Genomic DNA, 13,852 nt, shown 5'->3' on the forward strand with positions numbered 1-13,852 from the left:
TCTGATATAAGTTTTGAGGGACATGAAACTGAATGAACGCTAGCATAATTTTTACTCAATTAGAAACATTGCTAACTCATATTAGATGGAACAGGAATCCTGCATATTATTCTTTACTTCGTTACCTTTTTAAAATTAAATCCTTCCAGCCCTGTTGAATTCCATAATTAATCTGTCATTCGGTAGGCTGAAAAAGGAGGCATAAGCATAAAGGTGCATATGCCCACACCAGGTTCAGGTTAGCTCAGCAGAAAACTTATTATTTGATGAATGCCCTGGTTATATAATGATCGAAGATACCCCCTGCTCTTGGATGCTCTGGCAAGTGGTTCAATTTGCAAATTAACCTCTTTGTGCCTCAGTTTACTCATGGAAAATGGGGATGTTGGGAGAATCAAATAAATTAGTATATAAAGTGCTTAGACTAGTACTGACAATTAATAAGGCTAATTTTTATGGTTAAGGTACTATCATCTCACTCCTAAATTTTAGAATTTCTATTCACTAGAATTGGGTATCCTACCTGCTGGAGAGCTACAAAGAAATAAGAAATAATGCAGAGATTTCTTCTTGAATTTGCCACTAGAAAAATCACATATCTAAAACATGAGAATGTTTGCTATAAAGATTTACCCTTTGTAGTTTAAAGAAACTATCATTCACAGTGAAGCAACATCTCTATTCAATTTCTTTTCTCCTTTTAGACTGAATCATCACAAGAATTACTTAACAGAAACCAGAAGAAGAAAAATAGGCTGTGTACGTTATAATAAAGACTGAGAGATAAGTTTGATGAGTGATTCACAACTCCATACCAGTGTTGTACCTATGAATGTATATGTGGTAATAATTGTAATACGATGAACACTGAATGAAATGAAAACAGAAAGAAAGGCATCTAAAAGCAGGCATCTGACCTACGTAAATGAAAAGGTATGAGAAACAGATGAGGATTCTTTTAATATATGTGAGTTAGAAACTGTGAAGATGGCTGCTAAGGGAGCATGAAGCAAGATGTCAGGATTTGTGGTTGCTTGACCAAAATGGCGTGATAATTGATCAGACTGACAGTCTTGGGATATTCCTTTGTGAAGTAAACATAGGTTAATTGATTATGCTACAGCATGAAAGGTGAATTTCTTAGTGTGGGCATAGAATTATTTTAGAGTTCTATATTAGCTTTGTTACACACTTATAAGTTATTAAGTCTATTGATTGTACTCTTATTTTAGATAATTGTTTTAGACTATCTCTCTCTCTCTCTCTCTCTTTTTTTTTTTTTTTTTTTTGGTCTTTTTAGGGCCTCACATGTGGCATATGGAGGTTCCCAGGCTAGGGGTTGAATTGGAGCTGTAGCTGCTGGCCTACACCACAGACACAGCAATGCAGGATCTGAGTCCCGTCTGCGACCTACACCACAGCTCAAGGCAATGCCAGATCCTTAACCCACTGAGCAAGGCCAGGGATTGAACCAGTGTCCTCATGGATACTAGTTAGGTTCGTTACTGCTGAGCCACAATGGAACTCCTAGTCTATCTTTTTTTTCAAGGCTCACAGAATAGTAGGACCTCTGCTAAGATTAGGACATATCTAACTTTATGTAATGCCAAGAACATTCCAACGATATAGGTATTCATCATGTCATTTTTAGTTGAAGAAATTGAGGTGTGGGGAGATTAAATAACTTGTGTAAGGTTATACAGCTAGTAAATGGCTGAAATTAGAATCGAACAAGGTCTCTGAGTCCAAAGCCTATTTCTTAATCAGTCATTGTATTATATTGTTTCCTGGTCATTTCCTTCTTTATCACAAAGCTAAACAAAAAGTAGGGATTTTCCTTCTCCATTTTCTATATACTAACTCCTAATGTAATACTGGAAATTGGGAAATAATGAGATGCTATGGAAAAACTATAATCTTTACTCAGAGAGTCTTAGGTCTGAAAATGTCCTGTCAGGAATCTGCTAAGGAAAATGGGAGGTGAATTAAGCCCCCATTGCTCTTGGCAGAATTTGGTTTGGTTGACAAAATTACTTGAGTTAGTTGGAGTTGTACCTATGATAAAGGAGGCTATGTCCAAAGGGCAGTCAAGACTCTGCATTAGGTCTTTAGGCAAGTAAAGGTTAACTTACAACAAAGCATATTCTTAAGTAAACCTTTAAAAATTTTACATACACTGAAGATCAACAAGATGACCTTCATCTGGGGCTGTATTTTCTCTTCTACACTGGCCACTTCTCTTTTTTGAAGGGTTGCTTAAGTTAGGAGCAGAAACAGCATGGCCTTGGTCAGGTATCTTTGAGGTAGAATAAGGTTTTTTTTTTTTTTTTTCCTTTTATATTTTTAGGGCTGCAATCAGAGCTATAAGGGTTGGCCTATGCCATAGCCACAGCAATGTGGCATCCGAGCTGTGTCTGTGACCTACACTGCAGCTTGCTGCAACCCTGGATCCTTAACCCACTGAGGCCAGGGATCTAACCCTCGAGCTCACAGATACTAATCTGGTTCATTACCATTGAGCCACAACAGGAACTCCAAGTTTTATTCATTTAATTTATTAATGCATTAGAAATATTCTTTAACTATCAAATGTCAGGCATTTCTTAGGTTCTTAAAATGTGTCCCTCTTACAATTTTCCCCCCTTGTACATGTTTTCTAACTGACTTTATGAAAGGGCTGACTATCATCTAAAATTGAGGTAGTAATAAGAAATAGTATGAAATTATCAATCATTTTCAACTTGGAAGGTGATTGTTAGGATACTGGCATTTGAAGGAGCAAAGTGGGTTTTTTTTTTGCTTTTTAAGGCTGAACCCGTGCCATATAGAGGTTCCCAAGCTAGGAGTCAAATCAGAGCTGCAGCTGCTGGCCTACAACACAGCCACAACAACGCAGGATCCGTGTCACGTCTGTGACCTACACCACAGCTCATGGCAATACTGGATCCTTAACTCACTGAGCAAGGCCAAGGATTGAATCTACCACCTTATGATTCCTAGTCGGATTCATTTCCACTGTGCCAGGACAGGAACTCCTGAAGGAGCAAAGCATTTAAAAAAGAATGCTAAAAAAAGAATTTCAACTTACCAAAGATTCTATCTTTTCATTTAGGTCCATATATTCTTGTGAATATGGTTTTTCAAACTTGCTGTCATAGTCAATATTATTGACTTTAAAGCTGATGTGATAATAGAAAGGTGTCTTTCCTGAGACAGAGAAAAAAGAAAAAATAGTTCTCCTTTTGCTCATTGTGTTACTGTTTTCATTTTTAAGAGAATCATGTAAAAAGAATACTGGGATGAAATTTCAAGTGACTTGGCATTTAAATAGTCCTAATTCCTAGTGATTGTTGAAATAACTTTGACATGTATATTAAGTTATAATAAACTTGCCCAAGAATGTAAACCATTTTGTACACATTTTGATAAAATTCTTCATTCACTTGGTTCATGTGATCTCTGCCCAATCCCTCCCCTACTCTTCTTTGTATCTTTTTGAAACTACTGAAAAGAATTGTAAAAACGCCATTCAAAGAAGTGGATTTATGTTGGATTTTCCTTTAAGATGTCACTTGTCCTATCAAAAACACAATAGTTTTTGTGGCCAGGACCACACATATATTGAAGGCTGATAGATAATCAGTGTACTTGTCCATGGATGTTTCCACACCTAGATCTTTCTCACACCTGGGGACTTTATTTGCTCAAAACTGAGTTCTGGTGGCAACAAACTGCTCCCATTTTTGGATCCTACTGTCTTAGAAAATGAGTCACTTTAAATATCCCCAGCTTGGTTATTGGTTTCTATAATCAACTCTTTTTTTTTTTTTTTTTTTTTTTGTCTTTTTAGGGCTGCACTTGCAGCATATGGAAGTTCCCAGGCAAGGGGTCGAATTGGAGCTGTAGCCCCCAGCCTACACCACAGCCACAGCAATGCCAGATGCCAGTTGGGTCTGTGACCTGCACCATAGTTCACTGCAACACTGGATCCTTAACCCACTGAGCGAGGCCAGGGATCGAACTTGCACCCTCATGGATTCTAGTTGGGCTCGTTAACTGCTGAACCACAATGGGAACTCATGTAATCAACACTGAAGACTTATTGAAAGTAGTTCTCCAGGCCAGGATCTCCCAAATATGCCTCTGCAAAGTGAGAGATGCCTTTTACAAAATCTATTGGAGTTTACATTGAACTTGTCCCTAAAGAGACAGTCAAGGAAAAGTACCTCACATATTTATCATTTTGGCCTTTGGAAATAAGGAAACAAAGAAACTAAATTTGAATTTGAGAAGGAATTATTTTTGTCTCAACTCTGATGCTTTGCCTTTCATTTCCTTGAAAATAAAGTTGCTATTTTGAGACTAACAGTTTCCATTTACAGTTGGCACAGGAATATTTGAAAGAGTGAGTCTTAAATATATTAGAATGTAGATTCACTTTTCACATGAGTAATTTTCTTCTAGGCCCACTGAAAAAATATGTATTTAATTGCTTTAGAATAAATTGCAGGAGTTCCCCATTGTGGCTCAGTGGTAATGAGCCTGACTAGTGTCCATGAGGATGTGGGTTCAATCCCTGGCCCTGCCCAGTGGGTTAAGGATCTGGTGTTGCCATGAACTGTGGTGTGTGCCACAGATGTGTCTTGGATCCTGTGCTGCTATTGCTGTGGCTGTGGTACAGGCTGGCAGCTGCAGCTCTAATTAGAACCCTAGCCTGGGAACTTCTATATGCCATGTGTGTGGCCTAAAAAGCAAAAAAAAAAAAAAAAAAAGAAAGTAAACTGCAAATGGTGACTATGTAAATTATATATATATATATACAGTATAATATATGATGTATATATTTATATTATAGGCAAATATGTATAAATGGGTATTTCTTTAAATTTTATGGAGTACAGTTAACAATGTTGTGTTAATTTCAGGTGTACAGAAAAGTGAATCAGTTTTACATATACACATATATTCTTTTTCAGATTCCTTTCCCATATAGGTTCTTACAGAATATTGAGTAGTTTTCCCTAAACTGGTATTTCAAACAAGTATATTTTATTGGATGTAATCATAATTTTTTTTGTTTTTGATTCTTTAGTATTAAATGCTCTTATAATCACTAAAAATCACAAAACATGGTCTCAATTTCGAAATTAAAATTCCAGGTTCATTTAATAATCAAAATTTTCAACTTGATTTAAAGTTGAGATATTTTCCTTCTCAATATCTTTAGACACTTAGTCCTACTATTCCTCTTTTCCCACTATTAACTGGATTTGGACCCCTCTATGTGCTTACTTGAATGGCTGAGAATTTGGCATCTAGCTTTTGTGCTCTATGATCTTAGTACATACATATTGTTTTTTTTTTCTTTTTTAAATTTTTTTACAGAATAAAATACATACATTTACACACAATTACATTCACACAGAACATATTGTTTCTTTTTCTTTTTCTTAGTGCCACTCCTGCAGCATATGGAAGTTCCCAGGCTAGGGGTCGAATCACAGCTGCAACTGCCAGCCTACACCACAACCACAGGAACTTGGGACTGTGCTACATCTGAGACTTACACCACAGCTCACAGAAACACAGGACCCTTTACGCATTGAGCAAGGCCAGGAATCGAACCTGCATCCTCATGGATACTAGTCAGGTTTGTTACTGCTGAGCCATAACAGGAATCCAAAATGTAGTAAATATTTAAAACTAACTTCTTCCTAATTTTTCCCTGATCTTGGACATTCCTTTTCCACTTTTTACTGAAGATGTCTCAACTGCAGTTCTTTAAATGAATAAATGTAATAACTCTAGCATGAGTTTACTCATTCCTCAGCATTTAGGCAGCTGGAGGTACTTCCCATTCTTTAAACAAAGATCTAATTACCCCTCCAGGTGGCCTCTTGTAAAGCACCTAAGGTGATGGGGCTTTCTTTCCTAAGCGGTCTATATCTGTTTCATAGGAAATATTTTAGGCATTATTTGTCTCAAAGACTTTGGTTGTTCAAACTGCCAAGGGTCCCACCTCCTCTTCACTATCTAAAAGATAGTCCATGTGTGAGTCAGATTCCAGTCCACTGTCTTCCTGGATCTGCATGACTTCTTAGGGTCATACTTTCAAAGTCCATTTCTCAGGCTGATGTAAACGGGAGAACATCACCCATTCTTCACATATCACAGTGGTTGTAGTTGTATGAGAAATTATAGCACACCATTCTCCAAAGATAACCTCTTCAAGTATCCTTTTCTTATCTCCAGCTTCTGGCACTTTTATACCCTTGATAAAAAGCAGCAAATTCTGTGTCTGTCTTGAGTGAGCACCTCTTACTCAAAGTTTTATGGGCTTATGCTATGACTATGAGTCTTGGTTTGGCTGTGGCAAGAGTTGGCAGTATAATCTACCTAATGATAGTTTTCACACAGTGTCTGTTTCTGGACGATGAGACAGACAGTAGTAAAACAGTTCTTGGGGAAATGGCCTCTTTACTACACTGTGTCAACTTTATTTCTCTCTATGCAAATTCTTTTTTCCTTATAAATAGAAATGGGTATTTATATAACAAACAAACTTCTTTTCTAAATGTGAGTAGTTTTTGAGATAATAATACTATGCTTTAAAGCAGCAGTTCCCTTCCCATCCTGTAAGCCATAAACTATGCAGGAAAGGGGCAGAGTGGAAGAAGATGATTCTGGGGAAAATTATTCATATATACACCAGGCATTGTTCTTTTAGACCTAATAAATGATTCTTATACACATATGTATTATATGTTTGAAATTATATATTTTCAGAAGCGGGAACACAGGTAGATTTCATTAATTAAATACAGGTTAACTTAAAGACATTACTAAATTTACACATCATTATATATTTTTTATTCCACAAAATAATTATTCCTGGAGTTCCCGTCATGGCTCAGTGGTTAACAAATCTGACTAGGAACCATGAGGTTGCGGGTTCAATCCCTGGCCTTGCTCAGTGGGTTAAGGATCTGGCGTTGCCGTGAGCTGTGGTGTAGGTTGCAGACGTGGCTTGGATTCTGTGTTGCTGTGGCTGTGGTGTAGGCTGGTGGCCACAGCTCTGATTAGACTCCTAGCCTGGGAACCTCTATATGCCACAGGAGCAGCCCTAGAAAAGGCAAAAAGACAAAAAAAAAAAAAAAAAAAAAAAAAAAAAAAAAAAAAAGAAAAGAAAAGAAAAGAAAGAAATTATTCCACTGTGGGAATGTAGAAAAATTTTTTCCCCTATAAAATGGTCCTCATCCTTAAAAAGGTTAGGAAGGAATGGGTTAAAGGAAGTAACAAGAGGAGGACAGAGGACTTGGCACAAAGAGCTATTTTTAAGAAAAATTAATCATGAGGATGCCATAATTTTTTGTGTTGTATGCAAAATATATACAAAAATTTGTATTGGCCTTTTAAATTTCTTCCCTCAGTAACAGGGAAGATTCTATTATTTAGAAAGAATTTATGAGAAGAAAACTTTGTACAGAGAAAAAATTAGAGGCTTTGGAATAAGAAATCTTAAGTTTGTTAACTCACTGATTCTCTTCAGAAAGTTATAAGTTCAGCAAAGGAAGGAACTGTGACTGCTTGATTCACTAATGTATTCCTACAGCCTAAATCTTTACCAGTAATTTTTAAAAAGAGTACATTAAATATTTGGGTTTTGAATACCTTAAGCCAAAAAGTTGCTAAAGAAAGGCTCATTAAATGTTATTAACCACAAGAAATTCTCTTTGCCTAATAATCTTGTCTGACTCCTTTCTTTCCTCATTCTCAAAATTCTTTTTTTTTTCCTTTTTTTGTTAGTTGACCCACATCATACAGAAGTTCCAGGGCTAGGGATTGAATCCGAGCCACAGCTGCAACATGTTGCAACAGTTGCAGCAACACCAGATCCTTAACCCACTGTGCCATAGCTGGAGCTGCTTCAAAATTCCTAATTTCCCCAATAATGGAACCAATAATTCTGTGTGATTAGAAGTCAGACATAGTGAGTACTCACCATAAGTGACAAAATAAACAATGAGTCCGATGACCACTGCGGCAATGACCATCATTAAGATACCCAAGGCAATCTGTTTCCATCCTGTGAGTTTCATTTTTGTATTTGATTCTGATCTTCTGAGTAGAAAGGACAGAGAAGCAAGTGTTAATATGAGCAAAGTATAGGATAGTCCTAGAAATCAATATGGACTTGATGTTGCATGCAAAAGCATACTGTTTTACATTAATTATAGATTCAGTGGGAGTTCCCGTTGTGGCTCAGTGGTAATGAACCCAACTAGTATCCATGAGGCTGCAGATTTGAGCCTTGGCCTCACTCAGTGGGTTAAGGATCTGGCATTGCCGTGAGCTGTGGTGTAAGTTGCAGACGTGGCTAGTATTGTTGTGGCTGTGGTGTAGGCTAGCAGCTGCAGCTCTGATTCGACCCCTAGTTTGGCAACTTCCATATACCGCAGGTGCAGCCCTAAAAAGAAAAAAAAGGAAAACAAATTATAGATTCAGTGAACTGCTGAGCTTGGAAAACAACGTGTAGAACTAGTAAATTAATATTTGGCCTGCTTATTTTTCAGCACATATGAATAATGCAATAAAACCAAAATTAATTCATTCGGCCAATACTCATAAATGACCTCTTAGGCATAGGTGTGGGAACAGAGATCTCTTTCCTTATGAAGATAACGTTTTGCTGAGAGTAGATAGACAACAAATAGTATAGTTAATAAAATACATAACTGGTAAAAAGATAGTAAGTGCTATAGGAAAAGTGGAAATAGGTAAAGACAATCAGGAGTGTGTGTGTGTGTGTGTGTGTGCACGCGTGCGCGTGCAAGGGTGAGCGTGAGATGGTGGCGGCAGGATGGGATATTAAACAGAGTGGTCAGATTAGCCCTATTGAGAAGGTAAAATCTGAACAGACCTGAAAGAGGTGATACTGTTAGCCATAGAAATACCTGCTATGTTCCAGGCAGTGGGAACAAGTCTACAAAGGCCCTGAAGAGAGTCATGTTAGGAGGCAGTGGGGTTAGAGCAGTGAATGAGGGGAAGAGTAGCAAGAGAGTAATTCTTAGCAATCCATGGACCAGGTCATAAAGGGACTTGTGGGTCACTGTGATAATTTTGTTTTTTCTCTGAGTTACCTGTGAGGTTTGGAGGGTTCTGGGTGGAAGGCTATGATAATTTGACCTAGTTTCCTTCCTTTTTAAAATTGAAGTATAATTGATTTACAATATTGTGTTACTTTTAAGTGTACAGTCACATATATATATATATATACACATATATATATGTGTGTGTGTATGTGTATATATTCCTCAGATTCTCTTTCCTTATAGGTTATTACATAATACTGAGTACAGTTTCCTGTGCTATACACTAAGTCCTTGTTGGTTATTTTACATATAGTAGTGTATGAATGTTAATCCCAACCTAATTTGTCCCTTCCCCTACCCCCCTTTCCCTTTGGTAACCATAAATTTGTCTTCCATGTCTGTGAGTCTCTTTCTGTTTGGAAATAAGTTAATTTGTATCTTTTTGTATTGTTCCACATATAAGCAAGATCATGTGATATTTGTAATTTCTCTAATTTACTTCACTTAGTATGATAATCTCTAGGTCCATCCATGCTGAAAATGACTTTATTTAATTCTTTTTTATGGCTGAGTAATATTCTATTGTGTATATATACCACATCTTCCTTACCCATTCATCTGTCAATGGACATTTAGGTTGCTCCTATGCCTTGGCTATTGTAAATAGTGCATCAGCATGCGTGGATATTTTCGAATTATGGTCTTCTCTGGATATATGCCCAGAAATAGTATTGCTGGATCCTATGATAGCTGTATTTTCAGTTTTGAAAGGAATCTCTACACTGCTCTCCATAGTGGCTGTCCCATTTTACATTTCCACCAACAATGCAGAAAGGTCTCTTTTTCTCCATCTCCAGCATTTATTATTTATAGACTTTTTGAGGTGTCCATTCTGACCAGTGTGAGGTCACTGTAGTTTTGATTTGCATTTTTCTAATAATTAGTGATGTTGCCCACCTTTTCATGCTCTTTTTTGTCCTAATTTCTTAACAGGATTCTTCTGACTGCCTTGTGGAAAGTAAATTATAGAGGACAAGTGCAAATGCAAAGTGAAGAGATAAAAAATGATTACAATAATTGAGGCTCAAGGTAATGTTGGCTTGGACCAGAGTGATGGAGGTAGAGGAAATGAAAAGGGGTTGAAGTTTGGATATATTTTGAGTATAGAGTTGATAGAAACTGCTGATAAACTGGTGGAATGTGAGTGGAAAATAGGTTTCAAGGATAGTTTCCAGTTCTTTAGCTTGAGGACCTGAAGGAGGGAGTTGTCTCCATCTGAGATGGGAAGGCTGTTGTCATAACAGGGCTTGAAGGGATGACTGTGAGTTCAGTTTTATGTTTTAGATTTTTCACTAGTCTTCCAAGTGGAGATGCAGGCTGTATATACAAGTCTGGAGTTTGGGATAGAGGTCTGGCTGGTGATATATATTTGGCATTCATCAATATATAGATTAGTCTCTGGGACTAGATGAGATTACTGAGAGTGGAAGAGTAGCTAGAGAAGAAGATCAAGAGATGATCACTAGGATACTTTTTTTTTTTACACACAAGATTTATTTAATAAAAATATCAACAAATTGAAAATATATAACAATATTTATCATGAACCATCACAATGTTTTTATACTCAGATCCAGAAATTTCACTTCTAGGACTCTGTCCTAACAACAAAATAGGATACTCTTGTATTAAGGGAGACCAGGGAGAAGAGGAAGACCGAGCAAAGGAGAATGAGCGGAAGCAATCAGCGACAGTAGTAGGAAAGCCAAAAAAAGTGATGTCTTGGAAGTCAATAGAAATGTCTCAAGGTAGAAAAAAAAAAGGGAATTCCCAATGTGGCACGGTGGGTTAAGAATCTGACTGCAGCAGCTCAGGTCACTGTAGAGGTGTGGGTTTGATCCCTGGCTTGGTGCCTGATACGGTGGGCTACAGGATCTGGTGTTGCTGCAGCTGTGGCAAAGGTGGCAGCTGTGGCTTGCTTGGATTCAATCCCTGGCCTGGGAACTTCCATATGCCACTGGTGAGGCCATAAAAAAAAAAATCTATCAAGGATTAGGAAGGTGGTAAGTTATGTCAAATGTATGGCTCATAAATAACATGAGCAAACAAGCACTGAAAATTGACCATTGTGTTAGCATTACAGAGGTAACTGGTGAACTTGATGCAAGAGGTTTTAGGAGTGGAAGGGGCACGAGAATGATTAGAGATAGTCTGAAAGAGTATGGAAATAGAGGAGCTACAGACGGTGATTATTGACCATGTAAAGATTTTGCTGAAAATGAGGGTAAAGAAATGGGACTATACACATGGTGAAGGAAATGGGGTCAAGAGAAGCTTAATTTTATTATACAAAATTTAAAAGTTGGGAGTTCCCGTCGTGGTGCAGTGGTTAACGAATCCGACTAGGAACCATGAGGCTGTGGGTTCGGTCCCTGCCCTTGCTCAGTGGGTTAAGGATCCGGCGTTGCCGTGAGCTGTGGTGTAGGTTGCAGACGTGGCTCGGATCCTGCGTTGCTGTGGCTCTGGCGTAGGCCGGTGGCTACAGCTCCGATTGGACCCCTAGCCTGGGAACCTCCATATGCCGTGGGAGCGGCCCAAGAAATAGCAAAAAAAAAAAAAAAAAAAAAAAAAAAAGAAAAAAAAAAAAAAGTAGAGGAAATAGCTTAATAAACCTGTATTTATCCACCGCATGGATTTAAAAATGGGAAATTTTGCAAGACTTCATCTATTTTTCTGAAGCATTTAAAAATAGTTACAGAAAAATAATTGTATGATGACATTCATAATGGAAAAATTATTTTAGATTTTTTCCATCCAAAAAAAGGGCATTTAAAAATGAACACTATCATCTCTAATAAAATTTGCAATAATTCCTTAATATACTCTAGCACCAAGTTTATATTCAAATATCTCTTATCCTCAAAATGTCTTTTACAACTTTTTGGTGAACAAAAATCGAATCAAAGCCTTTACATTGCATTTTTGTCTCTTTTAATCTGTAATGCCTTACATACTCTACTTTCTTTTTAAATTTTTTTGTGACATTGACTTATTGAAGATACTGGGTTAGTTGTCCTGCAGAATATTCTACCTAAGAGAAGTTTATGTATTTTTCAAATATTTTAAACATTTTATTTTGTGACAGTAAGACCTCATGCCCTTGTAAGAAATAATAGAGATTCCTCATACATTTTACCCAGTTTTCCCAAATGATAACAAATTGCTAAGCTATAGTACAATATCACAGTCAGGATATTTACATTGGTACATCCAAGATAACTAACCAAAATACTAAGATACTAAGATTTCTATTATGAGGGTCCTTCATGTTGTCCTTTTTTTTGTAGTAAAACCCACTTGCCTCCAGTCCCATTGCCCTCCTTAACCCTGGCAATCACTAATGTGTTCTCCTCTTCTATAATTTTAAGAATGTCAGAAGTTCCCTTGTGGTATAGTGGGTTAAGGAATCTAGTACTGTCACTGTAGCAGCTCAGGTCACTGCTGTGGCCTGAGTTTGATCCCTGGCCTGGGACTTTCACCTGTAGCAGGTACAGCCAAAACAAACAAACAAAAACAAACAAAAAGAATGTTTTATAAATGGAACCATACAACATGAAACTTTTTGAATTTTGCTCTTCGCTCAGCAAAATTCTCTGGTGTTTCATTCAGGTTGTTGTGTGTATCAATATCTATTTTTAAAATTAAATTCAGAAGTAATTTATAGTACTACAGTTTGTATTGAAGGATATCTGGATTGTTTCCACTTTTTGGCTAAAGATGCTATACACGTAGAAGTTTTTGCATGAACATGTCTTCATTTGTTTGGGATAAATGTTTGGAGGTGCAACTGCTAAGTCTTATGTATATGAATGTTTATTTTTTAAGAAACTGCCAAACTATTTTCCACAGTGGCTGCAACATTTTATATTTCCACCAGTAATATATAAGTGATTCAGTTCTTTAGCAGCTTTGTCAACATTTGTTGTCATTCTTTTAAATATTAACCATTCTTATGGGTAATGCCAAGATATCTCCTGGTTTTAATTTGCATTGATTAGTGATGTTGAACATTTTTACATATGCATATTGTTACTTGTCTATTGTGTGAAATGTCTGCTTATATCTTTTATCTATTTAAAAAGAAAATACTAAATGATATGGCAAAACCCTGGTAACTTAAATTCCTGTAGATGAATATGTTATCTAAAGCATCCACTTCCATTAAAAGATGTATGTCTGCAATTTTACTCAACACAGCTTGTCATGGAATAAAACTCAATGAAAATGTGATAAATGGAGTGTGAAATGTGATGTGGCAAATACTTGTATATATTTTCTATTTATCTCAACTGAGTCCTAATAGATTCAACTATATAAAAATGCTGCTTTTCTAGATCAAAAAACTGAATATTGGCAATTTTATAACTCAGTCAGGCTCAATGGATTGATCAAGGCATGCACTGTGTAAGAGTGCCAGAAAAGACTGTAATATGTATGTGAACATTTATCTTTGTGTGCTAATTTGATTAGCTTAGATATCAAACCATAAAAATCATCTGTCTACCTGTGTGCCATGGAGCCAGTCAGGACATTTCCTTGACTTTCAGGCCAATTGCTATCTGAGCACATGGCACCGCCGATGCGAAGAAATAAAATCCTCTCTTGTTCTTGTTTCCAAGTAAAACATTAAATGCCACCACTAAAAATGTATAGCAGTGAAGCATCACGATGTTTCGATCATTAAAAATTAGATCTAAACT

At 36.9% G+C, this 13,852-nt stretch overlaps 1 protein-coding gene across 1 annotated transcript in view; it reads right to left on the reverse strand.

Moving 5' to 3' along the window:
- LOC100512727 (transmembrane protease serine 11C) overlaps window positions 1–8,118 on the reverse strand; it is a 58,672-nt gene extending 50,554 nt beyond the window's left edge. Inside the window, exons 1-2 of the mRNA XM_021101388.1 lie at window positions 8,003–8,118; window positions 3,089–3,207 (exon numbers count right to left, since the gene is read on the reverse strand). Of these exons, the coding sequence (XP_020957047.1) occupies window positions 3,089–3,207; window positions 8,003–8,099 (216 nt within the window). The 5' untranslated portion in view covers window positions 8,100–8,118. The remainder of the gene's footprint in view (window positions 1–3,088; window positions 3,208–8,002) is intronic.

This window comes from Sus scrofa, chromosome 8 (genome assembly GCF_000003025.6).
Source record: "Sus scrofa isolate TJ Tabasco breed Duroc chromosome 8, Sscrofa11.1, whole genome shotgun sequence".
Lineage (NCBI taxonomy): Eukaryota > Metazoa > Chordata > Mammalia > Artiodactyla > Suidae > Sus > Sus scrofa.